Source organism: Bubalus kerabau, chromosome 18 (genome assembly GCF_029407905.1).
Source record: "Bubalus kerabau isolate K-KA32 ecotype Philippines breed swamp buffalo chromosome 18, PCC_UOA_SB_1v2, whole genome shotgun sequence".
Taxonomy (NCBI): domain Eukaryota; kingdom Metazoa; phylum Chordata; class Mammalia; order Artiodactyla; family Bovidae; genus Bubalus; species Bubalus kerabau.
Genome location: NC_073641.1, coordinates 14,903,236 through 14,918,129, shown reverse-complemented (window position 1 = coordinate 14,918,129; position 14,894 = coordinate 14,903,236). Strand labels below are relative to the sequence as shown.

Below are 14,894 nucleotides of genomic sequence, written 5' to 3'. Positions count from 1 at the left end.
AGGTCAGAGACTCCAACAGAGGCAAATCATGATATTATTGGTCCTCCCCTGTCCTTTTCAACTATCACTTAAGAAATTCTCTACTCCTCTTCTGACACCTGTATACTACAACCTTTCCTTTCCTAGCTTCTCAAACACAAACAGAAAGTTAAGATGCTATGAGAGCTTTTTATTCCAGCTGGATGGTCAGAAACCATCATGGTGCATATCATGATACACCCTCTGATATAAATCAAAAACCCCAGTCGAGACCACCTCAGTGTCCACATTTTTTTTAATTTAATTATTTTAATTATAGGCTAATTACTTTACAATATTGTATTGGTTTTGCCATACATCAACATGAATCCACCACGGGTGTACATGTGTTCCCAATCCTGAACCCCCTCCCACCTCCCTCCCCATACCATCCCTCTGGGTCATCCCAGTGCACCAGCCCCAAGCATCCTGTATCCTGCATCAAACCTGGACTGGCGATTCGTTTCTTATATGATATTATACATGTTTCAAAGCCATTCTCCCAAATCATCCCCCCGCCCCCCACAGAGTCCAAAAGACTGTTCTATACATCTGTGTCTCTTTTGCTGTCTTACATACAGGGTTGTCGTTACCATCTTTCTAAATTTCATATATATGTGTTAGTATACTGTATTGGTGTTTTTCTTTCTGGCTTACTTCACTCTGTATAATCAGCTCCAGTTTCAACCACCTCATTAGAACTGATTCAAATGCATTCTTTTTAATGGCTGAGTAATACTCCATTGTGTATATGTACCACAGCTTTCTTATCCATTCATCTGCTGATGGACGTCTAGGTTGCTTCCATGTCCTGGCTATTATAAACAGTGCTGCAATGAACATTGGGGTACACATGTCTCTTTCAATTCTGGTTTCCTTGGTGTGTATGCCCAGCAGTGGGATTGCTGGGTCGTATGGCAGTTCTATTTCCAGTTTTTTTAAGGAATCTCCACACTGTTCTCCATAGTGGCTGTACTAGTTTGAATTCCCACCAACAGTGTAAGAGGGTTCCCTTTTCTCCACACCCTCTCCAGCATTTATTGCTTGTAGACTTTTGGATCACAGCCATTCTGACTGGCGTGAAATGGTACCTCATAGTGGTTTTGATTTGCATTTCTCTGATAATGAGTGATGTTGAGCATCTTTTCATGTGTTTGTTAGCCATCTGTATGTCTTCTTTGGAGAAATATCTAGTTCTTTAGTGGCCACATTTTTATAGATGTTTACTTTGTCACAAAATTGAACTTTATTGGTCACAGGGCAGCAGGCAGATTTATTATTAATAATTAAGACTTAAAAAACCTACCTACCAAAGGTGAAATCTTAAAAACCTACCAAAGGTAAAGATGATATTTCATGTTTATAATCCAAAGATCATATGGTATTTAAGATTTGGGGAGTATTGAATATGAATATGTAACTTTGCAAAAATATCTGTTCTGAATTCATAATGTTCTCATTTTATGTAAGGAAAAAGGATAACTGACTTCAAGTTTATCAAGTGCTAAACTTGGGGGGAAAGTCATGACACATGAATAGACTAAGTGTGTGATGACTTGTCCTCAAAAATCCTCCATCTCTTAGAGACAGGACTTGACACTGACCGTCACACTTGGCCCACCCACACTGCAGAGATTGGCAGAGACAACAGAGCCTCTCAGAGGCAATATCTCCCATAACCTGGGAGAACAACACGGAAAACTGACGCCAGTGTCCAGTCACAAAACAAAATGAACACTCAGTGCCTGGGGTGCTTGTTCCAGAGCCAGACTTGGGAACATGTCCAGTAGAATGCGCGATTCCTGATTACCTTGGAGTAGCCTGACCCTGTCCTTCCCCCTCTATAGGCTAATCTGGCTCTGCCTTTCAAGCTACACTATCGGCTTCTCAGGAGTAATGACTAAGTTGTTTTTATTTTTCTTGCCCTTGCTGACAGTGACACAGCAGGAAAAAAGCCACGCTTTTATAACTATCTCTGGTCCCAAAGTCTCCAACCTTAGGGACATTTTATGAGATGTTCTCTTGGAGAGGTGCTTTCCTGGTCACCGAGGAAGGTGTTTATAATTTAATTAGTAAGAAAGGTGAGCTGTAGGATTTAAATCAAAACTGGTCAAGTGGTTTGGTTGTACCCTAACATTTGTCTATAGGTCCAGTTGGGTTGACTTTGGGGAACTATCCTGACCTTCTGATCATCTTCTATTTATAGAGTCACCCTTTGAGCTTGCATAGTTCTGGTGTGGAAATTCTCAGCCTGAACCTGAGTCGTATTTCCCTCATAGGTCAGCTGTGGAGATGATTAAGTACACTGCCTGCAACTGCATGTGTCCAAGTGGAATCCATTTTGCTGATCACAACTAGCATTTTTATTTTCAATAAAATGTAATAAAAAAAATTCCAGTGCCCATAGGAAGGGTAAGTATTGTTTCATGAAATTTTATTTATATTTGTATGCATGTACATGTGTCATGAGTTGCAATGTAAAATATATTTCTTATTTGAGCTTAAAAAGTTTAGGAAATATTGATCTAGTACTTGATTTTGATCTGTAAGGGTTAAGAGCATGAATGCCGGGGTCCAATTGCTCTAATATGAACCCTGGCTCCGTTACTTTCTAGCTGTGTGGCTTTAGGAAAATAACCTGACTTCTCTGTGCCATAGTTTTCACACATATCACGTATTAAATATGAGAATAATACTGGCTACCTTATAGGGTTGATATGGGGATTAAGAAAATTAATACTTGTCAAGTGCTTGAAACTTTGCCTGGCACATGCTAAGTGCCTTATATAGGAGTTTGTGGAGGAAAAATCTGTTTTGCAAGTATCCTTTTATAACCTTTTATATATCCTTTATAATCCTTTATATATCCTTTTATAACCTTTTGTGTTTTAAATCAAGACAATAGAGTCCCTGCCCTATGGATATTTGTAGTTTAATATATATGTATACTTGAACAAGTCCCCTTCTGAGTGCAATATATTGGAATATTTAAGAACAGGCCTTGGACCAGATTGTCAAATCACTGTTCTGCTACTGACTTGCTGTGTAACCTTTGGCAAGTTATTTGGCCTTGCAGATCCTCAGTTTCTTAATCTATAAAGTGGGGTTAACAGACAGTCTCATAAGGTTGTTGCCAGGATTACACGAGACTATCCATGGATGCTTGGGTAGAAGCAATAATAGCTATTAGCATTCTTCCCATTGGCAATTCAGGTCATGTCTTTGCCTCTATTCTGATGTACTGAAAAGTAGCCCTCCTCCTCCTTCATGTGAATGGCTTGCTTAAGTCATCATTTTACTTCAGCTGTGGTGAATCAACCACATAGGGGCTCAGATAAAGACCAATACTCCTGACTAGAAAAGCAATTGTGAGGCCCAGGATTGGATTCAGACTGCCCCACTGGGCTCTCTCTTTAGCCTCGCTCTCACAGCTAGTCAAGGCCCTAGAACTGTTCTTTTACCTCAGCGGGTCTTCACAGCCCCTAGGATAATTCCGAAGTGTCACAATGGAAGCCTGACAGCCCGAGGTGTTTTTCAGTATGGCTCTCTGTGACGGTGGGGTCACATCATATTTCCTTCCCCTTCATCTTGGGGGAGGAAACTGATCCAGACAAAGCTTGCTGTCCAACATGATGAAGCACTTTGTATGATGTATCGCTTCTAAATACAGTGATAGCATAAAAGGGCTCATTAGCTGAAGGGGCTTTCAGCTTGAGTCCTCCAGTTCTTAAGGACCTTTGGCAAGGCTGTTCTGACAAAGAGAAATCTAAGATGCTTGAGGACTCCTGAGCTTGAGGACCTAAACTGTTTTTCTGTCACTCTCCCCTCTTCTTCTGTGGTACATTGTTCCTGCAGCACTACCATAGCTTTCAAAAATTAATAACGGAGCTATATTATGCAGCATCAATCTCTTGCTTGACCGTAAGCTCCTCAAGGGCAGGAGACTTGCCTTATTCATCTTTGTATCCCCTGCAAGCACTGGGCACACATCTCAATCAACATCTGTGAAATTGAATCTGGTTGAATTTATCTCCCAGGTTGCAGTGCCAGAGCTCAGAATAGGAATGGAGCTGAAGGTGAGTGAGGAATCATTTTTTTTTTCCCCACTGCTGAGCTGCCTGCTGGCTTCTGAGAAATTCAAGTCACCCCATCACCCTGAAGGCTACCCGGGGGAGAGGCTGTTAAGGTGATTCTATTGGTATCCTTGGTGGAAGTTCTTTCTCCTGGTTCTTAGAGGTAAAGAAAATGAATCAACTAGTCCTGCATTTTGTTGGTTTGCAAGCCAGGGCTAGGAGAAAGTAAAGTGGAAATGTGATCTCTTTTCATCCTCTGCTTGGCTGATGTAGAAAGACAGGCAATGGTGGGCCAGCACTCCTCTCTAATTTAGCTTTGTCTAGTATCTGGTACAGAGCTGGGCATATTCTTGGTCCTAATTAAATTGTTGTTTAGTTGCTTATTCCTGTCGGACTCTTTTGCGACCCCAGGGACTGTAGCCCACAAGGCTTCTCAGTCCATGGACTTTTCCAGGCAAGAATACTGGAGTGGGTTGCCGTTTCCTCTCCAGGGGCTCTTTCCGACCCAGGAACCCCAGCCTCCTGCATTGCAGGTGGATTCTTTACCACTGAGCCACCATAGGGGCATAATTTGTCATTTCCCTCCCTTTCAAAAGGTACACACATCTTTATTCAATTGCCAAACAGAAATAAAGAGAGAAAATAGTCTTTTGAAAACCCTCCATGTGTCTAAGCCAGGCAGTCTGCTGAAGCTGTGTATATATTTGCTCTAACTCTGCTCATAGGGAGACAAGACAGGTGTGAACGTCTTCATTTCCAGTTGAGGATACTGAAGCCCGTGGAGCTCAGGTGGAGAATCTGGGATCGGAGATCAGCTCGGTTTGGACGCACTCACCATACCATGAAGTTTCCCCCTTTCTCCTCCAGCACGCAGGTGATTGTGTTTCCTTTTACCCCTAAAGCCCCGCTACTTCTGCTTCTGGTCAGTTTCCTGGATTCCACTTTTTCGAAACAAAGTCCAGTTCTCCAAGGCTGCACTGCCCTCCTCGGCCATCTCCTTTCCCCCTGGGGTTCCCAGGACCGCCAGCCACTCCTTGGCTAAATTCAGAGTCCCAGCCTTCGGCTCGGATTCCGGGCTCCACTGCAACCCTCCAGGGCCGGGGGTCTCCCTCGGGTCCACGGGGCCCCGGGGCCCCGGGAGCTGTGGCGGGACCCTGCAGCCCGCGCCTCGGCCCCGCCTCCCCTACCTAACGCCGGTGCGCCTGAGGCGCCGTAGCCTCCGCCCACCGGGGCGCCTGTCCTGCCATTGGCTCCCCCTGCTGCCCGTCTCTTTCGCCGGCCCCGTTCGGTCCCAGAGGCAGGTTTTGCCCGAGAAGCCGCAGTCCCGGCGGCTCCGGCGCAGAGTCGGAGGACTGTGGAGCTGAGTGCGGACCGGCACTGGCATGTCTCTTCTCCAGGGAGCTCCCGTCAGCCGCCAGGCCCGGGCGGCTGCTAACTTGGCTGCAGGCTCCGGCGGTCCGGCCGCGGCCATGTAGTCACCGGTGGGGCTCCCCGCAGCCCGGGAGCAGCAGCGAGAGCAAGCCGGAGCCCAGCAGCTCGCGGCTTCCCCGGGAGGCGCTGAGTGCGCGCCTCGCACCCGCCGCCCCTTGGGCCGCACTTTGGGTCCGAGAGGGAAATGGGGGAGAAAGTTTCGGAGGCGCCTGAGCCAGTGCCCCGCGGCTGCAGCAGTCACGGTGCTCCGACTCCCGCCCCTGCGGTGGCTGCCGAGTCCTCGCCCGGCGCTTCCTCGGCGGAGTCCTCCTCGGGCTCGGAAACTCTGTCGGAGGAAGGGGAGCCTGGCTTCTCCCGCGAGCAGCCGCCGCCGCCGCCGCCGCCGGGTGGAGCTCGGCCGGCCGCCGCGTGGGCTCCGGCGCTCTCGGTGCCGGAGCGTGGAGTCTCAGCGCCACCGCCGCGCCCGGGAGGAGCCGCGCCACCCGCGCCCCGGGGCAGCAGCGCGTCCCAGGAGGAGCAGGACGAGGAGGTGGGCCCCGCCTTCCCCACCTCGACCCCTCTGGTCCGGGCTGCCAGGCGACCCCAGGTCTCTACCCCGCACGCGAGTGGTGGGCAGTGCGCACTGGGGCATGGAGCTGGGAAGGGACCCCAGGTGCTGTGCGCCGTGCCCCGGGTAATGACAGTTAGGAGCCTCGCTGTGGGTCATTGGTTTCCCAGTGGCTGTCACTTGTGTGTGTGTGTGTGTGTGTGTGTGTGTTCGTGTACATGTGCTGGCTGACAGTGTGCTTATACAGTATCAAAGCAGCAAACTCCTTCAGGTCTGGATTTGCTCCGCTGGGTGTGTGAATGGATGTGACGCTGACCACCTGGTTTGTCCCCACAACTAAGACTTCCTTCTCCGAAGTGGGCGTTGCTTCGCGCCGTAGCGCTTGGGCACAGGGGAATGGGGCGAAGGGATGGGTGTGAGAGTAGAGTGGGTGTGTGGGGGTGGGGGGCAGTTGGTGGCAGTACCCGCGAAGTTGCGCTGCGGGTTTCGGTGGCATCTGCCCCAGGATAGCGGGAGGGTGATTTTGGCTGTTCTCCCGGCGTCGGTTCTTCGAGAGAGGGGGACTTCTAGCTCTGGGCTGGCAGCGCTGAACTGAGCTTCTGCATCTCCCATTTGGACTCGTTCCGGGGTGTCCAGATGCGTGCCGGTCGCCAGACTGAATAGGGAATGCAGCCCCTTCTTCGGGAGACTTTGTCCATCCTGGTTTATTCGTCCACCCTGGTTTCTTGGAAGAATATTTGTGTGAAACTTGTGGGTCGCGTCCTGATACATCGAGACCGTGACTTGGTGTCCTCCCGCTTGTTTTCTCTGGCTTTTTCCTGTCTTTGGAGGACAATTATGGAAGCATAAGATTCTTGGTATCTTTGATTGTTTGCTTTGGACGTTTCTTGTGGGGAAGTCATCTTGATCAGGCAGGGCCATAAATAAAACACAACAGAACCGCCTCCTTGTGAAGTTAGTTCCTCGGTGCCAGAGTTGTATTTTCCTTCTGTCTGCTGGGGTTAGCTTTAGTAAGTAATTGTCTTTGCTCCTCAGCACATGCAGACTGAGGCCAGTGCTCTGACAGTAGCCTCCTGGGGACGCCAGCCTGCAGGCAAAGACTGGATCTGGTACAGAATGAGAAGAGTCAAGTCCTAGCCCCGCAGAGATGGAGCAAACCCTAGAGGTTGGCCAACCTTCTGGCAGTAACCAGGACCCATTCCCCAATGCCTGGTGGAGCGTGGAGATCCTGGACAGGGGTCTGGAGATATTTTTCCTAGAACTGCCTGTGCTCCTGAACTGTGAGACCTCGGATGAGTTGATTCCCTGGAGGTCAGTTTAATAATCTGTAAAGTGAGGGGTATGACTAGTGAACTTCAAGGTAAAGTTTATTGTCACACGAACACTCCCCTTTTTTGATCAGGACTTTAGGATGGATCCAAAGTTCAGATGGATCCAAAGTTCAGGTTGAACCTAAGAACAGAGTACCAAGAGTTAAGCTGAGCACCCCACCTGTCACAGAGCTACCTGGGGATATGACCCAACTTAATGATTTATTAATACTATTAGATTCCAATATAGTGTTGCCATTGGTAGAGAAGGTGGTACAGTTAGTTGCCCTGTGTTTTCTGGGAGGCTGGGAGTATGCTTCATGATACATAACAAGGTCTTGCAGATCCCAGGCGGAGGAAGACAGGAACTTCTCACTTTCGATCGGGATCCTGTAGCTGGTTTATTGCTTGGCCTCAGGGTGACAGTGTTTTATTTTCTTGGAAGTGGATGTAATGATAGCTTATTTCACAGGCACTGCAGTGAGGATTGGTTGATTGAAACACATTTTGAAAAGTGGAATGACTAAATAACATTGGTCAGTATTTGTGAAGTCTCAATTGGATGTAAAGTGATACAGTATTGCAATTTATTGTGTAACTTAACCTGTGGCAGGGGATGCTGGAAATTGTCCAGGAGTGGAAATCTTGACTTGCTCTGAGAATTTTAAAGCAAGACTGAAACTGTGGAGTAGAGAAATGATAGTCTTTGTGGCAGGGGTTGAAGTCCAGTGCACATTTTCTGGCTCTTACACTGGTGCAGGGAGTCCCGCCTTCGAGGGGGTGCAGTGGGTCTCTTTGAGAACCTAATGAAAGCTCTCCATCCTCTCCTCAGGAAACAGGCATCATTATAAATACCATTCTAGTGGGTTGAGTGAGGAATACTGGGTTACACAGTCTCAGTTTGGTAGAAAGAGGTGGGTTTGATTTCCAGCTCTGCCACCTTACTGTATGTGGGGTGTGGACTCCTCCACTGATGTAAGGCCTGATTTTCCCCCTCTTAAATGGAAATGATAATAGTAGAGCCATTTGGCATTTTATACATGCCACCTAATTTAATCCTAGCATAGTATCTAGAATTGAATTCTAAGTGAATATTAATTTTTCCGGTTCATTTGTGATTAAAAATGTTGTGAAAGGACGTACAAGTTTGGGCTGGCTTATTTTATTTATGCATAATTAATCTGCTCCCTACTTTCAGAGGACCGAAGGCTGTGGCTTTTCTGTTTATTACCATTGTATTAGTACAAGCTGTGAAGCAGTTTTGGTTTGTATCAGATGTATTATGGCAAGGCACTTGTAGTGTAGTATTAGTTTTGCAATAGCAAGGTACTGAGTATAAAGCCTTTAAAAGGCTTAAGTGAAACCCATAAAATGGAAGAAGATTCATTTAGATTTAAAAATTGTATGTCTAGCTTGGGATAATCACTGTTTTCCAAAATGTTTTTTCATCACTTATTGCATCAATTTTTAAAAAGCAGCAAAATTAAATTTCCTAGTGTATGATTGTAGTGCTAATTTTTGGTGCACCTTTATTAAAGCTGCTTGCATACACTAGCGGAGGAGGTGATGGCACCCCACTCCAGTACTCTTGCCTGGAAAATCCCATGGATGGAGGAGCCTGGTAGCCTGCAGTCCATGGGGTCACGAAGAGTCGGACACGACTGAAGCGACTTAGTGGCAGCAGCATACGCTAGTAATATCAGCAGTGATGAACTACTTCATATTTTATCTTATTGTCAGTATTTGTGTAAACTTACAAAGTCTCATAGACTTACATCAACCCTTTAAGCTTTTGGTGTCTAAAAAACAATAGTTTAACATGACAACAGTTGTAATTTTCATGTATCTAATAATCAAACACATGAGAGAGATGGTGTATGGTTTTTTGTTTGAATAAAGTGCCTTTGATTTTCCCCTTGATTCCCCAAACCTGTGGACTTCGGGGTCTCTGCAAGTTGAGGGTAACAGGCTGTGTTTCGAGTAGTCACGATGAGCTAAATTGGAGTGTCCCTCTTACCACATTTCTGCGATTTGCTCTCAGGCACATCTCTGCCCTGTCCCTTCTCAGAGCACCTGTGCTGACCCTCATAAAGTACTCAGTGCTGCCTGTTGTGTGTCAATGAACTCCTGAGGGCAGGAATTTTGTATTTGTGTGTTAGCCCAGTGTTTCTTATACATTAGTGGAGGCTCAGTACATATATTTTGAATGAAAGAGGAAAATACATCTTTGAAAACAGTTGCACATTTGACTGAAGGGTGACCATATGAGTATTCTTTTGTTGTGAATTATGCTTAAACCTCTAGATTTCTTTTATATATATATATATATATATATAAAAGCCTCATGGATCCCAGTGAAAATATTATGAGCAGTTTTTCCAGGTAAATTTTGAAGAAAGTCAAATCAGTGAGGATCCACTCACAATGCCTGTGCAAGGACTTGTGTGTTACTCTGCTTTTCACTGTGTGTGTTAGAACTTGAAACTTTCAGGGATTCTTAGCATGGTAGAAAAAAGGCTTAGTAGCTAAAAGGATTTTCAGCTCAATATAAAGCGTTTCATTCATACTTTGCTACCCTAAAGAATTTACTTTACTGCCAAGCGGGGGAAAACAGTTGCCCTTATTAACAATAGGCACAATTAGGGGCTGTTGTTTAAATGTTCTATTAATGATCTGAGCTTGAAGACTGCTTTTAATATCATGCATAGATGAATGTCTAGACTTCATTGGTGAAGAGAATAAGTAGCAAAACAGCAGCCCTGAGTTCAGTGAAGCTTTTCAGGGAATTGATATTTTATGAATCACAGCAGCTACATAATTAAAAAAAAAGTAGTACGTAAATCTTGACACATTTATCATTGAGTCTTGTCTTTGACTCCCTGATTCAATAAGAGTCACAGGTTTACAGTGTCAGACAGCAGACAGCCAAAGTATGCTGAGTCTGACGCCTGAGAAGCAGCACCCTGGGTGCTGAAGATATGAAGGTGGGCAAGACAGAGATAGTCTTGACCTCACGAAGCTTCTAGTCTAGTGGGGGAGATACTCCTGAAACTCATGACTCTTCAGTAATTGATTTCCAAGGTGATAGGTAGATGGGGAACAGGCATCGAGGGAGTTTATACCTCTTCTCACCTGGGAGGTGGGAACTGCCTTCCTGGGGAGTTATTGGAGAAGGGAAGCGATAGAGTAATGTGGGTAGCAGAGAGAGCTTGTGGGTCTAGGGGCTAAGAGACATCTGCGTTGTGTGCATGAAGCAGAGAAGGGCCTGGCATCAGGGCATGTGGGAGAGAGAAGCAGTGGCTGGGTCATGCATGGGCTTTGGACTTTATTCTGAGGCCCTGGGAGCACACTGAAGGGTTTGAAGCAAGGAAATGACTCAATCAGACTGGCATTCCCGGAGGTCAGGCAGTGTGGAGCCCACCTGTTGATGCTGCAGTGTAGCTGGTTGAAATGTTCCAGGTTACCTGGGAGCTGACGACCTAAGAAGATGGCACCTTAGTAAACGGCATGTTGATGGAAAGTGGAGCTCAGGAATCCATGTAAACACACAGGAAATGGAACAGGAAATGAGTTTAGGTCTATTCGAGAGAACACCTTCGTGTCTGCAGTGTTGGCTTAAGACTAGGATCTCTTGAAGGAAAACCTTTAGTGATGAATGGAGACTGAGAAGAGGGCCTTGCAAATGCTCGTTTCCACAGTCAGTTGCAGGGGCCATTGACCTGAGGTGAAAATAAGGGGTGATTGCCCAGAGGGGGCGTGAGATTCTCTGGCCATGGCAAGTGCGGTGTCTGTGAGCTAATAACACACGTTCTGAGAGTCTGGCTTGTTTGCATGCATGTTCCGAGAGAAGGAAGGGTCAGCGTCAGGGAAACAAGGCTTTTGCCTTTTCCACCCCGGGTCTGAGGTGTTCTAGGAAATGTCAATCCACCAGTGTTTTGGAGCCAGTGACAAAGGCTGACCATATGTTCGCTCACACTGACTGGATATGGTGTTGCAGCCCAGCGGTTTGTGTTTTTGCCCCTGTGAAGAAGGGGGTGAGTGCGCATTAGAGTGCAGGCTGTGAAGATGGCGAACTGTGGGGAGAATCCTGGTAGAAAAGTTCTCTCAATGCAAAGGATCCGTAACCAGGTGGCTTGGTGTTAGAGGAGACTGAATGAGGTTGTGTGTGTGTGTGTGTGCACGTGCGTGCATGTGTGTATGTGTTGGTGTACATGCCCTTGTATATCTAAGAAGAAATAATTGTCCTTTTGAGATGAAAGATACCGTAGGTCATTTATGAGCAAGGTCGCACATTTTATGGTGATGCCTGGGAAGGACTTGTGCTCCCCTTCACCATCGCTTCAGACCAGCAGCCAGTGTTCCCTGCCCTGGGGTCAGGGTCTGTAGGGCCTAAGGGTAGAGACTAATGACCCGGTTCAGCCACATCTAGGCTGTGTGCCTTTGGAACAGTTATTAATACCGAGACTGTTTCCTTCTCTGTAAAAGGGACATGCTAGTATTTACTGCAGAGGGTTGTTATGAGAATTTTATATAGGGGTCCCAGCACAATTCCTGACATACAGTGTGCATTCCATGATGGCGTTTGCTAGTATGACTGCGGAAAAGCTGGTTTATGCAGAATGTCAGCGCCATAGCCAGGAATAATCAGCACCTGGACGTCCCTTCCCTGATGGATTATGCTGCCAGCATGGTTTGCTGATGGTTCTGGGAGGCCCTTTCATTCATGAGTAGGTAGATGTGTAACATAGAGATCACTTTTAATTTCATGGACACAGCATTTCTTACGATATACTAATAGCAAAGCTTTATGGACTATGGTTCATTAACTCTTCTGTAAGACACGATCCCTCTTTTGCTCCTGGAACCTGCTGTTAGTGATCCCTTATTAAATGATGTCCTCAAAGACTCTGTGAACATGCAAATTACTAACTCAGCCCAGGAAGTTAGTCAGAAGGCGGCATGTCAGCCATGTGGTGAGGCTGGTGGCATGACCCGGTACTTCGTGATGATTGGGGGCTGAGAAGAGAGTGACAAGGAAATGAAATGATTTTCTGGAAGCCAACTTTGGTTCATATAAGAATTGGGTGGAGGGGCAGGTGGTCCAGGGGCCACCCCCACCCCCAACTTCACAGAGAGGAATCTGTTAGAAATGAGATAGAACTGTTAAAAATGCAAGAACTTAAAAGTCTCTTTCATCCCTTTGGAGCAGTGTAAACATTTCAATTTTTGAAGGCAAAATTGCAAAAACCTAGGATCCACTTTTGCTACAACTCAGATAAATACTGGTGCAGTGACTGCAGGTGGCTTTGCTTCCACCAGCCTGGTGCTCTGCCCCGTGTACCTGTTTAGGTTGACATTTACACAGCTTTCCATCACTCTCTTCAAGGCTGATTGTGCCCTTTGTGCCTCTATTTAGTCTGGTATTAATCAGATATTTCTTATTGGGTCCTGTTATTTTGGGGTAGAGCATAAGATCAAATACAGTCAAGCAGAAATCTCTTTCTCCATCAGCTTGTGGGCACTAATTTCTTTCCCCCTTTTTGTCCTTTTCTCTCCACCTTCAGAATTCCTGGAAAGGATTGGACAGTAGTCACGTGTCAATGCATTTCTCTCCTAAGTAAGGCTTAGGAGAGAAATGCATGCATGCATGCTCAGTTTGCTTCAGTCATGTCCCACAGCCTGTGGGCTGCAGCCTGCCAGGCTGCTCTGTCCATGGGATTCTCCAGGCAAGAATACTAGAGTGGATAGCTGTTCCCTTCTCCAGGGGATCTTTCCAAGCCGGGGATTGAACCTGGGTCTCTTATGTTGCAGGCTGGCTTCTTTACTGCTGAGCCTCTGAGGAAACTCCTAGGAAAGAACACCCTTCCCTAAATGTGAAACGTCAGTTCAGGACCGTGGTCAGCGGTACACATACACATACATTTAAGTGTATAGAACTTGTGTGGAATTTCTGGTTGCTTCTCCAACTTCTTTTAATGAAAAAGTTCACTTCTTATTTAATGATTTGAATTCATAACCAGGTACATGTGTCTCTGAAACAGCTGATAAATTTGTACCCTATGCCTGCACTCTTTTGCTGGCCCATCAATTCTCCTGTTGGACACAGTCCATATACTTTTGATTATGATACTACTTCCACTGAACATTTCAGTTCTAATGCTTTGTACTGATATTGGGGGCAGGGTTTGGTAGAGGGGAGGCTGGGGATGATGACAAATTGGCTTTCTTTTCTTAACTAATTTCATAGGCTATGGTGTGGAAAATGAAAACTTAATTATTATGGTGTGGAAAACTTTATAATGTTCTTGACTTTGTATTTGGGGGGTGTTTTCAGTGGCCAGCGACTCACAGGAATGCCCACTTTAGTGTGGGTAGCAGAATATACATTTGAAACTCATCTCAGGTGTGGGCATTTTGGCCTCTGCCTTAAGACTTGCTCAGTTACTTTTTTTAATAAGCTGAGCAGTTAGGTAGGTAGCTTCTGGTAGATGATTTTATGCCTTTCCAAGTTTGTTTTAAAAACAAACAAAAAATAATAAGATCATCATACCTTGGGATTCCAGTGTTAACATTTGTTTTTTCAGGCATTTCTTTATGCAGAGATGGATGTACCTTCAAATGCAGGAAGGGTCCCGGTGCCTCACCAGTGATAGGGAAATAAAGTAAAATCAAGTTAAAGTCGGTGGTTAAAATCTTATGTCGCTGTACGCCGCCCTTGAGACTTATATTCTCAGAAATTACAGATTCACAATTGCTTCTTAGGGCAATCATTGCTAGGTAAACTGCATTAAGATATTGAAATAGAATGCAGTTGTGACGAAGTTCATTTTATGTATAAAGGTTTAAAATGATTAATTTCACAAAGAGGTTCTTGATGAATAAATTGGCTCCATAGGAATGTGTCCAGCTCCTGGACACTCAAACTCAGGAATTTGCTTTGCCACTCCTTTAGTTTTATTTAGTTAGTTTTAGTTTTTTAATTAAAAAAATGCAACTAGAATGGAGCGAGTGCTTAATTGAAAGCACCTGAGTCGTAACTAAAGTCATCATCAGCCCAGGCTTCTCCGTTTAAAAGGGCAGCTCCCAGGCTCCTCACCAAGATGCAGCCACGAAGAGAGCAGCTCCAGAGAAAAGGGCAATCCCGAATGTTTGTTTGGAGGGAAAGGACCATTGAGGAGTTTTACTTAAGGAGAACTTCTGACTCATCTCAAGTCAGTAGAGTACAAATCAGGAAGACCCAAGAAAATGCCCACCTTCCTGTTCTTCTGCCTCTTATGAGACGAGTAAGTCAGATTGCTAGGTTAAGCCAGCGTGGTCTTAAAGACTCAGCGAGCACATGTGAGCATGAGAGAGTAAAGGAGAACAAGAAAACCTGCTGGTCAGGTAAGGAAAGACTTATCTTCTTTCCCTGTTACATTTTGATACTTTATATATTGTTGAAATTTTACTTTTGTATGTTTTATTTCATGTACCACTTTGGAAATGTTTTTTGTTGTTGTTGTTGTTGTTGTTCTA

The 14,894-nt window shown here is 45.6% G+C and overlaps 1 protein-coding gene across 5 annotated transcripts in view; it reads left to right on the top strand.

Annotated features, from left to right (window-relative positions):
• The first annotated feature begins 5,400 nt into the window (after positions 1-5,400).
• Positions 5,401-14,894, top strand: part of MAST4 (microtubule associated serine/threonine kinase family member 4) — a 613,695-nt gene continuing 604,201 nt past the window's right edge. For 3 of the 5 annotated variants that reach the window (XM_055554694.1, XM_055554693.1, XM_055554691.1), the window contains exon 1: positions 5,402-6,051. In XM_055554694.1, coding sequence (XP_055410669.1) covers positions 5,707-6,051 — 345 coding nt within the window. In that variant the 5' untranslated portion in view covers positions 5,402-5,706. Of the gene's footprint in view, positions 6,052-13,831; positions 14,763-14,894 lie in introns of those variants that run through there. The other 2 variants (XM_055554690.1, XM_055554692.1) reach the window with 2 other exon arrangements.